This window comes from Cinclus cinclus, chromosome 2 (assembly GCF_963662255.1).
Source record: "Cinclus cinclus chromosome 2, bCinCin1.1, whole genome shotgun sequence".
NCBI lineage: Eukaryota > Metazoa > Chordata > Aves > Passeriformes > Cinclidae > Cinclus > Cinclus cinclus.
The window spans coordinates 36,525,874-36,542,223 of NC_085047.1; the positions used below are offsets into that span (position 1 = coordinate 36,525,874).

At 41.9% G+C, this 16,350-nt stretch overlaps 1 protein-coding gene across 9 annotated transcripts in view; it reads left to right on the forward strand.

Moving 5' to 3' along the window:
* DLG2 (discs large MAGUK scaffold protein 2) overlaps window positions 1-5,917 on the forward strand; it is a 966,698-nt gene extending 960,781 nt beyond the window's left edge. For all 9 annotated transcript variants that reach the window (XM_062487504.1, XM_062487509.1, XM_062487512.1 and 6 more), the window contains 2 exons: window positions 5,022-5,113; window positions 5,811-5,917. In XM_062487504.1, the coding sequence (XP_062343488.1) occupies window positions 5,022-5,113; window positions 5,811-5,917 (199 nt within the window). The remainder of the gene's footprint in view (window positions 1-5,021; window positions 5,114-5,810) is intronic.
* Window positions 5,918-16,350: the final 10,433 nt, after the last annotated feature.

Below are 16,350 nucleotides of genomic sequence, written 5' to 3' on the forward strand. Positions count from 1 at the left end.
CCTGCCAGTGCTTGATGTACTTGTTCCAAAATGTGCAACAAGTTTACCAGGGACTCACTCACACATCTTAGCTTGTCCCATGCATCCTCGGGTGCTCTTGGGGTTTGGAGTCTGGCCAAGGATGCAAACCAGGGGTTAAACGTGTGTCAGACTTGAGGCGTGTCCCTCTTCACCAGCTCTTCATTTACCTGGAGATCTGTTAGAGCATAGGCAAGGAGCCATGGGACTGGAGAGAGGCAAACATATCACAAGAATGAAAGAGAAGGCACTAGCTCCATGCTGCCAAGGCTGTCTAAGGTGGCACATACTTTGGGGGATAAGATCAAAACTCAATGTAAAATCAGTAAGATGAAATTCAGCACAGACAAATGAGAGAAAATTAAATGCACAAGTACAAGCAGTGGATAATTTAGCTATAGCACTGCAGAAAAGCATCTGGCAGTTGGGGTGGATCAGTGGATTACACAGGAATACGAATGGATAGGTAGTGTGGTTGCAGAAAAAAGGGAAATTGCCACTGTGGACTGTATTCATATCAATGTTGCGTAAGGACACAATACACTGCTACTTTTTTTAGTGGGTATGGATGAGGCTTCAGCAGGAGCGCTGGCCTGATTCTGGGTTCCACCCTGCTGGCAGAGGAGGAGCAGGAATTATCTAGTGTCACAGGCAGGAGGCTGAGGAGGAAATACAGAATTGATACTCATCCTGAGTTAAAACTCAGGATAAAATATATGGTTATCAAGTTGTTTTCCATGAACACTTACAGTTATGCAAGACCTATCAGCTTAATTTGCTGTGATAGGGGTGTAACTTCAAACTCTGTGCCAGTTCTGTTCAATATTTTTACTGATGACATTGATGAGGGTACTGAGTCTTTCATTAGTAAATCTGCAGATGACACTAAGATGGGAGTGTGTGTCAATCTGCTGGAAAGTAGGAGGGCTCTGCAGAGACCTGGGACAGTTGTATGGATGGGAAGAGTCCTATAGGATGAAGTTTAACAAGTCCAAGTGCCAAGTCCTGCATTTTGGCCACAACAACCCCCTGCAGTGTTACAGGCTGGGGACGGTGTGGCTGGACAGTGACCAGGCAGAAAGGGACCTGGGGGTTCTGGTTGACAGCCGACTGAACGTGAGCCAGCACTGTGCCCTGGTGGCCAAGAAGGCCAATGGCATCCTGGCCTGGATCAGTGTGGCCAGCAGGAGCAGGGAGGTCATTCTCCCCGTGCTCAGCATTGGTGAGGTCACACCTTGAGTGCTGTATCCAGTTCTGTCCCCTCAGTTTGGGAAGGACATTGAGATGTTTGACTGCGTCCAGAGGAGACAATGAGGCTGGTGAGGGGCTTGGAACACAAACCCTGTGAGGAGCAGCTGAGGCAGCTGAGGTTGGTTAGCCTGGAGAAAGGAGATTCAGAGGTGACCTCACCACTCTACACCTGCCTGAAAGGTGGCTGTACTCAGGTGGCGTTGGGCTCTTTCTCCAGGCAGCAACTCACAGAATGAGAGGATACAGTGTTAAGCCAAAGGAAATAGGTTGGATATTAGGAAAAAGTTTTTTACAGAAAGAGTGATAAAGTACTGGAATTGTCTGCCCAGGGAGGTGGTGGAGTCACCATCCCTGGATTTGTTTAAAAAAAGATTGGATGTGGCACTCAGTGCCATGGTTTAGTTGAGGTGTTGGGCTGGGTTGACTCAACTGGACTCATTAATGATCTTGAAGGTCTCTTCCAACATTGTGATTCTGTGATTCCCCTCCACCAGGGCTCTGCAAATGCCATGTAGTGCCATAGGTATGTGCTTGACAGCTAAAATGCTGACACGCCCGCTCCTGTGACAGATATGTGTCTGGTGATGGCAACAGTGTGCCTGCAGCCACTGGCCACAGAGCTGGAGAAGGGCAACATGACCCATCCCTGGAATACACATTCATCTTGGCCCTGCCTTTGGCAATGAGCTTGTTGTATGTCTAGCCGCATTACTTGGAATGATGCACAATATTTGGTACTTGTGCAGCACCATCCTGACTTCCTGACTTTTCTTCCAGCCCTAAATTCAATAATATTCTGATTTTGTTGCTGTATAGAAGGGAAAGAGTAGCCTGATAACCTGCCTTCTGCATTGATTGTTTTAACAGAGATCTTAACGTACAGTTTTCCCATTCATTTCCATTATTTGTTTATGCTGGCATTGCCTTTGGAGTAATAAAAAAAAAAGTAAATGAAAGTGGCCCTTACTTGGAAAAATACATCAGGCAGAACCAGGAAAGTGGCAATAACATAAAGGCTTTGTTGAATTGATGTTAGAACAGCAAATCCTTGAACAGACTGAATGGTGCTATGAAGATGCAAAATATTATGACAATCATTCTGTTAATGAAGCAAAGCAATGTTAATACTTTAACTTAGGGCAATATAACAAGTGGGCTGTTCAAGAAATGCCTGGACCTAACACTCAGTGCTATGATCTAGTTAACAATATGGTGATCAGTCAAAAGTTAGACTTGAAAATTTTGGAGGTCTTTTCCAACTTAATGATTCTGTGATTCAATCTTTATAGGCATGTAACTACTGCAACACAAAAAAAAAAAAAGATAGGTTTATCTGTCATAACTATTACTCCTGTTCATACAAATGAGTTGAAAGCTACTTCAACAGCAAAGTCAAAACACAAAAGACAAAAAAATTCTAATCACAAGATGCAGAAAACAAAGACAAAAGATTTATCTTTCATCAAAATTAACACATAGTAGTCTCTCATTTATGCATGTGCTCATTTGCACCTATCTGAAGTGGAGGTAAGAAGAGTGAAGAGATCATAAATCAAGATTGCACCTGCACTTGAAAGAACACGTGGCCATTGCTGTAAACAAATTGTTCATCACTCCCTCCCTTCCTTCCTTCCTCCCTTCCTCCCTTCCCCCCTTCCCCCCTTCCTCCCTTCCTCCCTTCCTTCCTACCTTCCCCCCTTCCTTCCTTCCTTCCTTCCTTCCTTCCTTCCTTCCTTCCTTCCTTCCTTCCTTCCTTCCTTCCTTCCTTCCTTCCTTCCTTCCTTCCTCCCTTCCCCCGTTCTTCCCTCCCTCCCTCCCTCTCCTTCCTCCATTCCTCTCTTCCCACTCCTATATGACTCCACTCCCAGAGGCATGCTTGTTCATACCCTTCCATCAGCCTCTCTCTAGAGGAATGAGGACAGTGGTGAGATCATGAGGATGAGAAATAAAAGTAAGAAAGAAACAGCCTGGGTGAGCTCTTCACTGAGAGAGGAAGAAAACCCTTCAAATATGCACTATATTTTGAACTCAGCAGCTGTTCAAAACCTGGCTAAGAAATAAGAAATAGAAGAGAGTGCAATATGACAGTACTTTAATTTCATCATGGAAAATGGACACCATGGTCCTCCCCCTTCTCCATCCTCTCTTCTAGGGGCACAGAATGAGTCAAGTCAGGAATACAACTAGTACAGTTTTATACCCCAGGCAAATCTACAACCTGAAAGTGTAATGCAAATTTCTACCTGTTTCAAAGTACTTCCTGTTTTAAACACTTGTTTATATTTTTATTTGTATTATCTTTTGTGCTATTCAGAGATCTTGAGGAAGAGTTCTCAAAAATTTGCCACAAAAAGATCTGAAAGGAAGAGAATGTTGTTAGCATTACAGTATTGGTTAAGTGCCCATAAGATGAAAATGTTCAGTTTCCCTAAGAATTTGCAGTGGTATGTCCCACTTAAAGACAGAGCTTTAGTTCACTCACCTAAAGTAGGTGTAGCTGATGTGAAGTCCACATGGACTTGTTTAGATAGCAATCTTTCCAATAAACAGAATTAGTATTATTACAAATTTAGCAGAACACATGGATTATATCAAACTCATTTATATAATCTGCAAATAACTGACAAATTTAAAAAGAAATCTTTCTTAGCCTTCATTTTATGAACCTGCTTTCTCCACAGCATTAGTACTTCCAAAGAAATTTTTCTAAGCAGTATTCCCAGCTATATGGTTACTTATATAAGTAGGTAGCTTGAAGCCATTTCTGAAAACACCTTTTTGCATCCTGGACATCTCCCATAATGTTTTTCAGAGGCCAAGTAGGAGTTAGCTGTAGCAAGTTCATACTGTTGTGCACTTCACAGAGGTTTTTTGTTTGTTTTTTTTTTGCAGTATCACGTCCATAATTTCCTACATGCATCACCCATGGCATACTGTATACAGTCCATTACCACATAATCGTACAATTCAGTGCAAGGCATAAAATCAGATTTATGCTTTCCTAGTTGCATCAGAAAATTTCTGTCATGTTTTAAGAAAAAAATGAATCTACAGTGGGAAAAAATGCTAGAAGAAGCAAACTATTCATTATTGATAATTTGGACATCTACAGATGTATGAGTATAAGGCAGTGAATGAGCATGAGCTTGATTCATTGCAAGTATACCGTGGTATTAATACCTGAGTGTCATGGGCAAGACAACTCGTTACTTAAAGTTATTAAATGTTTCTGTTGAAACAGAAATGCTCCATCAAATAACAAAACACTGAAAAAAATCCCCAGAATGTTACCATCTGCCTTTGTTTTTATATTTATTGGCACCCAATAAGCAGTCAGTACAACCATCTGAGACCACCAGCTGAATCTGGGAGACAGAGGTTCCTGAAGGAGTTTCAGGCAGGTGTGCTGAGTGCTCAGACCATGGGACATCATGGATTCCAGACCTGTCTCTAGATTCCTGATGTCTTAAGTCTATCTCAATTAGCAGCTACCAAACTGGGGCCTTGTATTTTGTTTGAGAATGTAGAATAGTGAGCCCAAGATAAAAATTTGGTGGAGAAAAGTAAAATGGGAAATAGTCTGAAGAAGTAGTTAAGAATGAAACGAAATTGAAAATATTGAAGCTGTTGGAAGAATTTAACAATTTTATTATTTTACCAATTTCAAGCCATCTGTGATCCAGTTGAGCATGTCTTTTGACAGCCATTCTAGCAAGAATCTAAACTTTTGATTGCTTCCTCCATGTTTCTAGGGAAATGAATAAACGTCTTACAGAGGAGCAAGCAAAGAAAACCTATGATCGAGCAATTAAATTAGAACAAGAATTTGGAGAATATTTCACAGGTATGTTTTTATTAATACCATGTTTTCCCCCAAGATACAGTCTTTTATTGCAAAACTACTGGATCAAGTCTGTCTTTGACCTAGAGTACCTATCAGTATAGCGTGCCCAGAGCAAGGACTTCTGGCTTGTGAGTATTGTTTCCATGAAATTCAAGAGTAGTTCAGGTACTTGACTCCTCAAAAGTTTGATGTCCTGAAGGAGTATCTGTGCTGAGGGAAATTAAGGGACAAACCACTGTGCTTTGTGTTATAGTTGTTTTACCTTCTGTCAGCTTGGGCCTGATCTTGTTAACCTCAGCAGCCAAGAGTGAGCTCATTATAAACAGCTCAGAAAGGCTGCAAATCTGCCGCTGCCCACTGCTGAAGTAGGTTCTAAACTGAATGAAGTGTAAAGCTTGACCTCCAACAGTGGGAATCTCTTGTGCTGTCCTCCCCAGGACAGAACTGCTAGTTCTCTGAACTAACCTGGCTCAGTCTTCTCAGTAAGAGCAGTGGGATGGGTCTTTGTCATAACCAGGTGCCATTGATTTGAACTCAGTTGTCATCTGTAGGGGTACAATTTTCCATCATCAACATCTCAATATGCCAGTATTCCTTCACATTCCATGAGCATCTATGAGTATGCTGAAGATATGCTGACACTGGATGCTGTATCTATCAATTAAAATAAATAATGGTATGTTTTTTTCTACTGCAGCTATTGTCCAAGGAGATAGCTTAGAAGATATATATAATCAATGCAAACTTGTAATTGAAGAACAATCTGGGCCTTTCATCTGGATTCCTTCAAAGGAAAAATTATAAATTAGCCACTGCACCTCTGATTACGACAGGAGAATATTTAGAAGAAAATTATAATATACTATTTGGAGGCTTTCCTGTTTTTGTTGCATTTATGTTCTTTGCAGTCAATGTGAATTTTGATGAATGTACAACACAAAGTGTTTGAAGCCATGAAGGACACTGATGGGTCAAAGGGTAGGAACAAAAAGACTTCTACCGTATAGAGCAAATCTGTTGTGTGCTCAGAGCACGAGTTGTAAGTATAAACTTTTGACATGGAGACCCTCTGTCACGGGGAGCTAAGCCACCTCCTGTGCCCACGTGGACATTTTGATCAATTTCAATGGCTGAGCTCAGTGTGTTGATTGCTTTAGAGAAGTTCCCAGCTCTTGAACCTCATAGAGGGCTTGATCCTGCAAGGTGCTCAGCATTTGACCCCAGTTCCTACACATGAGGAGCCTGTTGACTTGGAGTCACTTGTGACCCTTCCCTATGCCATTCAGTCCCACCAGTTCCAGTAGGACTATTCACATGCTCAAAGCTAAGTACAGGCTTAAGCATTTTTGCTAGATCAGGGCCACATGCACCTTGCAAAATCAAGCTCAGAGTATTTGGTCCACTTCCTACTGAGGTCACTGTTAGGACACTCTGTGACCTGACTGGGAGGTGGGTCCTGTTCCAAGCTTGTCATTGCACATTTGTAGTTGGTACGCCTCGACTTTGGTAACTATGCACATCTTTTGATTTCTGAAACCAAGTCAAGCATTTCTTTTTTCCCCTTTGGAAGTACTATTGCATCAGGAACTACCAACAATATGGTTTATTTTGATGGTGTTTAGGGGTGGGAGAGGATGAAAGCATTTCACATCACATATATGTGCACACAAACACATTCCCGTGTGGACACACACATGTATGAGGATTCACAGCACCTATGTTAACAAGGAGGGATACAACTGGGAAAAGCTTTAAAATTTTTGATTGTCTATTTTATCATTTATATTGATAGAAGGCACTTAAAGATGGAATAATTTATAAAAATAAAAATATATTGCTGTATAGAAACTAATTTCTATAGGTAAGATGTTTTTGTGAAGATATTTTGTAAAGATTAATTAATTGAAAGATTAAATATTTACACCCTTGTGCGACTGTCAAATGTAAAGAGGACCATCAAGTTGCATTATACCTCTTCCATAGCAGATTCTCTATTATCAATGACAAGTAAGATAATTCATTAAATTGTAGTTGTCATCTTTTTTTTTTCCCTTCAATTTAATCCTCTCCCTTGCTTCTGTTTAATCATGATTAACTCCTGTGGAAAGATCTCTTGAACTCACTGCCCTGTAGGAATTTTCTGAACACAGAAGGATAATGCATCTTTGAGAGGGACAACTATTCAGAAGCAAAATGTCAGTGCTTAAATGCAGTTAATAATTTCTCTCTTAGGAAGGAGGCACCCTTAATCCCCAAATGTTTTATGATTCTTCCTGTTTCCTTCAGGGAAATAACAAAAACATTTGATCTTTCCTCTCTTTTCAGGCAGGTCACCAACTAACTTGTATCTTCATTCATTTCACAGTCAGCAAGGGTCTTAAAAGCAAAAACTGAGGCAATAGACATTTGTGAGGGATTTGGGGAAAATCTGTGGAATTGCAGTTTGGGGTGTATGGAAGGGGAGAAGGAGGTATTTTTTTTCTCATTTCACATTGCCCTTCTGTATAGTGATGCCATTCCTCACTGACTTACAAGGGGACAACTGCAACAGATGCTATGACAGTAAAACTGAATTGCCTTTGCTGCTGCTGGACCATGTTCTCTATAAAACCCACACCCCTGCCTCTGCTGCACAGCAGGAGTGTCATGCTTATAGCTGGTGGCTACAGCAACCCTAATGCTTATGGATGTCTTCAGGGCAAATGCTGAATAGACTCCTCTGGCACTTGTTTGAAGCTTACACTTCTACACTCTGTCAAGCTGACAGGTCTACCCAGCCACCTTCCGCAGACAGCGCGATGAGCTGGGTGTTTGCCAAAGCCACCAGCAGTGACAGGGTTAAAAATACGGGCACTTTACTGGCTCTGAGTGGGCCTCTCATGCTTACTGCCCAACTATGGTAACTCTGAGAAGTTCACACTTCTTTAACTATTTTTCCTGCCTGGTCAGCGCAGATTTATAAAACAAGGGTTTCAGTTAAGTCTCCAGAAGAGCTTTGTAACCAGAAGGGCTATAAACTTTTGGGTTTGTTTGTTTGCTTGTTGGTTTTTTTTAATATTAATTAATGATTGCTTTGATTTTGGATAATTCTGCAGAAGTCCACAGAGTGACCCCAGATCTTTAGAAGCCATGGATTTTTCCATGCTAGCAAAATACTATTGCCCCAGGTTGGGAAATAGCCCATCAGACCTAAAAAACCAAGTATCCTAAAGCAGGAACTTCATTCTAATTTGCAGCTCTGTTTTTAAGCAATCAGTCACATCTGCTTCTTTGTTTCTTAGTTCAGCATGCAGCCTTTTATGGTACTATCCTACTAGTAACTGTTTTGCTTTGTCATGTGCTGTGCTTTACGGTGAACAGTAACACTACGGCTGAGTACAATCAATTTTTCCATCAGTCCTTGGTTACTGTAGTAACATAATTTATTTTTCCCTGTCTGTTGTTCGTGCTTCCATATTAGAGTTGACATTGCACTTCTTTTTTTTTTTTTTTAAATAAAACATATATTTAAAAACAAATCGTCAAGAGAATCAGTGAGAGGTCTTATTTCCCTTAGGACTTGTACTCCCATTTGTTTTGTGTGTTGATGTTTTGCGTTCCATGTTGCAGCATCCTCAGAGCTGCAGTCCATTTTTGCATTGCAGCTGTTCAGATCATACTGGGTGGTAGCGGGAGGAAGAAGAAAAGCATAAGACTCATGCAAAATTACATCTGGTGAAAAAGAAAAAGTCCAAACTCACAACCCACAGCAATTGGCGCCTGACTCCATTTTGGTGCTAACACAGCTTAGCATAATCAGATTCCTTTTCTGTCCATGTAAAAGACTTGGGAGCGTCTAACCATGAGATCAATGCAAATGCTGGACCCTTTAGGAAAAGTGCCAGATCACACCCCTGGTGCTATATCTCATGTTCTGGCACAGTGTGTAGCACCGTAGGGTCTAAGCAGAATCAAAATATTCACAGCTTTTTGTCCACCCATGAATGATCACAATGACATCTTGCTAGCTTTGTGCAGATGTGCAATATTACAACTTAATTATTTTTCATTGCCACAAACAAAAAAAAAAATCTTCCATGCACTGACTCATTGAGAGCTTGCTAACAGGGCTCAGTGGAATGGCACTTCTTCACTGGTGTTACAGTCTGACTATCAACCAGTGAAAGAGCCTCTTTCTTGCTTAATCCCCCTTCCTACAGAGGTACCCTGTCCATGCTAGCGCTTTGTAATTTCTTTGGTAGTAAAGGCTGTTTCTAGATCAATATTCTGTGATGTAATTGTGTTTGTAGCTAGCATGGTTTGATGCTCCAGTGTGGACAGGGTCCTAGGAACCACTCAGTGAAAGTCAAGGATAAGAAATCTCTCCGTTGCACTGAAATTACAAATCCTCATCCTGGAGAGCAGTGTGGTACCTGAGCTAATAACCACTACGAGCCAGCAACAGTGTCCTAGGTATACAACATCCACCTACCTACCTACTTATATTAGGTTTTTAAGGAGAAATTGTTGGCATTACACCTTCACTGTTACTTGCTCATCAGCACCCAGTCAAATTGTACTTTTGTTTTGCTTTTCTTATATTTCAATTTTTGTTTTTCGAATTGTATCCCTGACCAGAGGATTGAGTGAGTGAAAACACCCGAGGGTATTTGTAGGAAAAACTGTGTTGAGGAAAAATTATCAACCTCCTTTTTCAGATGCAGATTTAAAGCCATAATATCTGCCATGTTCACAGAAAATGATCTTTTATCCTTCACAGCTTTTAATCTCAATATTTTCCCTTTTCAACATTTTGCCTATCATGTTATGCATGTGGTTCACTGTTCAACTGCATTCAAGTGTGCTGGCCTATTCCTTGGTGGAATAAACATTTTTCTTTCCCATTAAAAATCAGACGTTTTGTCAATTGGTTCAGAAATAAGGATGAGCTCATTATGCTAAAATAATAAAGTGTCCTTTCTAGGACACAAATCAGCATCAAAGCTAACAACAGATAACATCTAAAATCTATCCAGCATATAGCTAGCCTAGATCCTCAGCTGGTGGAAATCACAGTTACTCCTCTATTTCAATGGCATCCATCCCATTTGTATCACCTGAAGTTAAACATCCATCATCACACTGATTTTTTTACCTCTCTGTAAAACACCAAGGCCACCTGATTAAACAGCAGTTCAGCATTTTCCATCATTATTTAGTGCTTATTTTACTGTAACACCCAGAGGGCCAAGTCATGGACCAAGATCCTTTTGAGGCCAGTGCTATGAAATTGCTAACCAAAAGACACCCCAAGGACCAAAGGGATTTGCAGAAAACTTCAGCTCCACTGAATCTCACCAAGAGCTGTAGTAGGAACTATCACTTCATTGGCCCTTTTTGAGACTCTGTCTTTAAGGTGAAAAGCCTGAGAGGCAATCCATCTCTCATACCACATTAGCAGCTTACACCTTCTGGCCCTACAGTGCAGGCAATTTGCTTGGATGTAAAAGAGCATTTCTGGGCACAGGAGCCAGACAAGATCTTTGGGGAAGGGGAGGAGCGGGGGCGGGGGGGGGGGGGGGAGTGGAGAGGTGCGAAGCATTAAAAAAAAAGGAAAAAAATGGCAACACTGTTGGCTCTTAGTGGGATAGCAGCCCTTTAATTTCTGGATTTGTTCTCCTAAATTTGAATTGGCCAGTTTGAATTTCTGAGTGCAGCAGCCTGGGTGCACCAAGCTGCTCCCTCCAACACAATGTCCAGCGCATGTCTCTTTAGCAGGATGAGCAGGATGTTTCTCAGTCCAGCTGTAGTGTGGGGTACTCAGAATCTGAACTGGAGTTTACAAAACACCCTGTCCAGCTTACACTCCTGTTATGTGTAAATACTCTGCGCATCCATTCCATTTGTGTAAAGAATAAAGCACACACAATTATAAAAATTAAGCTGTATATTTCATACTAGCTGTGTCCTTGCTTATTTATTCCAGTCCAAGCTCTCAGCTGTGGTTCAGATGTAAATGCTTGATAGAGTGTTTATAAATATGTCATGAATTTTATTATAAAATATTAATATTAAAGCATTTTTACACTTTATAGCAAATGGCTTCTTCACAAGGCATAATTTGTCTTTTTTCCTCAGAGCAGAGTAGCAAAAGAGAAATATTATGCTTTTATTTTGTCTTGAGATTATCACATCTATCACATAAGACAGACACAAGTGTGGAATTAGGAGGATGGCTTCAAAAATGACGAAGAATAAGATGCCTTTTTCCTTCTTGCCTTTTTTATTTCTTTTTTACTTCACATTGATATGGAAGCTAACACCAAGAAGATTCATTCCAGTGAAGCACAGCCATTTTCTCCTTACCACAGTTCTGCTGTAAATTCAGTACCATCAGCATCTTGGTTAATAATTACCAGAATATTTTTTATAATCAAATAATCATTCCATGTTTATGACATCACTGCACAGCCATGGGGAAAAGGACTGTAATAATTACATTATAGCTGCTTGTGAGCAGCTTAGTGGGGCATAAACTCACTTGTGCTGTTGAATCCCAACAGCTCAAGAACCCTGGGTTTTGGCCATTCCAGGAATATCTTTGCAGATGGTTTGTGGGCTCCAGGGAGGCCATGTGAACATTGCTGGTCCCCAGCAGAGGCATGATGGGGACAATGCTTTTGATGCAGACAGTACTATATGCAGTCTGCAGAGGACCAGAGAGCCTCCATATGGCTCTGGGAGCCACAACTGAGACCATAGGGAAAAAACTCTGTCTACAGGGTGTTTTATGTGCGATCACAAGGATGGTTATAATCTAAACATTCACTGTGATGCTTTAGATTTCTCCAATAGATTCAAAAGAGGGAGAGAATCCAAACAATTGATGTTGAGCAGAGTCTCTAATTAAAGTACTTTTTCTTCATCCACTCTCTAGATCAACCTGAGCCAGTTCCCCAGACTATATTCTGCAGAAGCAAGAGAAACTTAAAAAACAATCTTTATAAAATGGATTGAAGACAGAAACTACTTAAAATTGTAGGAGGCTAGACAGACTGTGATGATCAATTCAGGCAGTGGTGGCAAATATTGCCAGCCTTTTTCCTTGGCCAGGCACAGAGTATGTCCCCAATGGTCACATTTTCTCATTTGTCCCACTACCGTTTTACCTTCACACAGACAGCCAAGTATCTGGACTCAGTTGTCCATCCACAACCTGTGGTTTGAAAGACACTATGTCCCAGTTCAGAAAATTATTTGCAACCACAGCTACAAGGTAGGTGAGCACTACTACAGATATCTACAAATACCTCCAAGTGCCAAATCCATCTTAAGGAAGTTATTTCGCCATGATTTTCAGAAGAATGTAGGTGTCTATCTGGCATAAGCTAGTTGTTATGCTCACTATAATCAGAGCACTTTATAGCTGGCACAAAGGAAGGCAATGACACAAAAAGCACCTGTGGGAAAGCATGAAAATGGTGATACAATTCCTAAATATCTGGGCACAGAGCAGATCCTCTTCCCCTTGAGCAGTCCATATCAAAATCTTTATTATCAAAAATTCCATCCCAGGAAGTATTGAAGGCCATGTTGGATGGGGCTCTGAACAACCTGGTCTAGTGGAAGGTGTCCCTGCCTGTGGCAGCAGGATTGGAACTAGATGATCCTGAAGTCCCTTCCATTTCAAACCATTCCATGACTCTATGATCTTGGACAACTGAGGAAGACCCACCACAGTAGCCCTACCAGAGCAAGACTCACTAAAAGCACCATTACAAAGCCCATCACTGCAGGAAAGGTGACACCACGGCTGCAGAGCATGGACTGCTTGGGTTGGCTGACTGGGCATGTCACAAGTAAAAGAGCTGGACTGGTCTGCAGACCAGTGCGGAAAGCTGTGGACAAAAGCACAGCTCCCCTGCTCAGTGGAGGAGGGCAGTTCTGGACAGCATTCACTGCTGCAGTCTCTTACTGATGGAGATGGATCCTGCCTGACCCAATGGAGAGCTCATGGTGCCAAATATCCCTGGGAGGGGGAGCATGGTGCCCAGAAGAAATAAATAATTTTAGTCAGTGAAAAAATTTAATTGCTTGCTGCAGAGGCTCATTAACTACTGTCAACTACTCATTAGTACTTGATCTAAGCAGAACCAGGTGGTAGCAACCAGGGAAAATTAATTAGGTCTAACATAACAGTGATAGGGTTGTTACAGCATCAGTGGAAGGCAAATACACAGCTGGCCCCTACACCATACCAACTGATTAACTGATGTCTCAAGGCAAGCAGCTAGCCTGAGGGCTTGCTCTGGAATGTATGGACAAAGAGCTTTCACTGCAGCCTCTTCTGGCCTCCCTTCCATTAGGCCCTCACTATCAAAGACTTTGCCTTTCAGCAGAATAAAGGAATGCAATAGGGCAGCAGCTATAAATGGCAATTTTAAGATGTCTTTAAGCTGTCAAACTCTGGGATGGGCTTTAAATATGTAAGAGAAGTATAAAATGCTGGGAATATAGAGTACAATCCATCCCTAACAGCTCATATAAAGTTCTAGTCTGAAGCAGAAACTCATCTGTGGCACCACCAAACCCTCTTTGACCTCTGCCTGACTTATCAGCTCCAGAGGACTGTTCTGAGGAAAACTCATGCTGGACTCCAAGAAAATATTTTCTTTAAGGTCTTCTTGCTTCTTTCTTTTTCCCAAGAAAGGATGTTGCCACTGTGCCATCTGCAGTTAAAGCTGATCAGGGGGTTCTCATTACTTTCAAATCAAAGCATGGGGCAAAACTGTACCAGTCGTCACTGTATGTAAGTACTGCAAGGGTCAAACTTATGTCAAACATCCATTTCTTTCACTATTTTTTAACAGTGTTTTGAACTGTCAGCCTGATGACTCACACAACAGATCTAAAGGGTCTGAGGGCAAATGCTTGTCTTACACTCCCGTCATCTGAAATAGAGGTTTTGGACAGGAGCTGTAGGATTCAGGAGACACCAAAGCACAATTTTTCCTCTCCTTATGGTGTATTTATTGGCTGTACTCTGCTTGCCTGGATGTCATTTGCTGGGAGTCAGTTGCTCATTAGTGGCAATACATCTCCAGTAAAATATTAGGCAAATATTTTCTAAACTATTAACTCCTCAGCAGTATATAATCCTTCTTTAACAGCTCTGGCATTTGCTGTAGGTAAGTATGCTCATCAGCTTACAATGAAATCTCATGGGCAGCATATCCTGAGCCTCTTTTCTCAATGGACACCACATCATCCTATTTTAGAGATACTGAATGAGAAGGAAAACACTATTCTGAGACTGTGTCTGCTAAACAAGAAAAAGCCCTGCTGATCCCCAAATCCAAGGGGATTGGCAGAAGGCCCATTTCCAATTAAATGAGCTTAGATGTTTGCCTGAGCGTAGCCCATGGGGTAACTGGATTTGGGGAGCAGGTACAGTCTGTGGATGTGAGGCAAATGGATCATGCCTTACGCAGCTGGCTGGATTTGGGGTGGAAAAGGAGTGGTCATTTTGATAGTTGTAGCAGGTAAATGAGGCCATGGGCCTGAGACAGAGCTACTGGAGAGGTGTGGGAGTGGGAAGGTCTCACATTGTTTAGTGCCTGCTTCACTCCATTAACCAGAACAGTTACAGATGGAGGCTAACAGGTCTCTGAGCATAAAGTTACACAGGGCAAATACCAATTTCAATGCATTAAAGAACCTGGAGTAAAACACTAGGGACCAGGAAAGCAGTAATTCATAGTCCTTTAGAAGAAGCCAGTTGTTAATTGAGCCTTTGCTCATGGAGACAAATCCCCAGTGGCCACGAATTTCTGCCATAAATACAGCAACTGCCTTCCTTTAAGCAAGAATTGAGGCACCACAGAACAGTGAGTGCCTGAGAGAGACCCACATAGCCAAGGCATCATCTCACTGCCCACAAATGCATTCTGAAGGGCCCCTCCACGCACGTCTCCCAACGCATCACCTTAAGCCAGCTCCACAGACTCTGCAGAATAGCTGTAGACTTGTTCTTCCCCATGCACTCAGGCTCAGACAGAGCATCCAGGGACACAAATCACTGACCTGAGCAGTCTGAGTGCCTCAGCATCAGAGGAGCTGCTGTGGCAAGCACTGAGGCAGCAGTGCCATTATGCCTCTCCCTGGACTGCAAACACTGCATTCCCATCTTCAAATCCCTGTGCAGAGCCCAGAAACCCTGCACTAGTGGGACTCTGATGCTATCACTTCAGATGTTAAACTTTTACAGGGCAGCCCTTCAAGGTCCCTCACATAGGTACTTAGAAGTATGCACCCATCACAACCCAGCCTAAGGCAAGGAATGCACACAGTGGATTTTCTATATGGCTGCCTTGAGATTCAGTGAGTTGAAGCTGGAGCCCCCCTGAACTGCCAGGCCTGGCTGGAAAGTTTTAGCAGGGGAAGGAAAGCATACACACACTCCATTTCATGGAGAGTTTGGCACCTTGGCTGGACAAGTGTCATTGAAGTGCTGGAGCTACAGGTTATTAGGAATTAATTGTCTTTAGAGCAGCTAGAGCTAAGTCTTCCCAAATTTTCCATAGAAAAATAGACAAAAATTTATACTGCACTTCAGTGACACTTTCTGCCTATGTGTTATATGACTAGGGAACTCTCCATATGTTGTGTGCCCACAGGGCAGGGAAGTAATAATGCCACCTCACTCACTCTAACACACTATCTGCACTATCTCTATTGTGCAAGGACCGGTGTAGGCAAGAAATTATCTAAACTACAGTACCTTTCTTGCTGATTTTTTAGCCAATGGTGCAAGAAGTCCAGGCAGAGAATAGAAAGAAAAAAAGATGAAAGAGTGATGTTTAACTGCAAAGGCCATAAGAAATACCTTATTTTGAGGAGGGAGAGAAAAGATATAAGAAGAGAATATGTAGAAGCAGGTGACAGAGGAAGGGCTTGGCCATACACAAAGAGGGAGGAAGAGGATTTTGAAGCCACCAATCCATACAGATATCAAGAGATTTTAGTGGGGTAGGGGTTGGTCTTTTCTCCCAGGTAGCAAATAACAGGACAAGAGGAAATGGCCTCAAGTTGGACCAGGGGATGTATAGATTGGATATTAGGAAAAAAATTCTTCATTGAAAGGGTTGTCACACATTGGAACAGGCCCCAGGATGTGGTAGAATCATCATCCTTGGAAGTACTAAGAAAAAGGAGTAGATGTGGTACTCGGGGACATGGTTTAGTGATGAACATGGTGG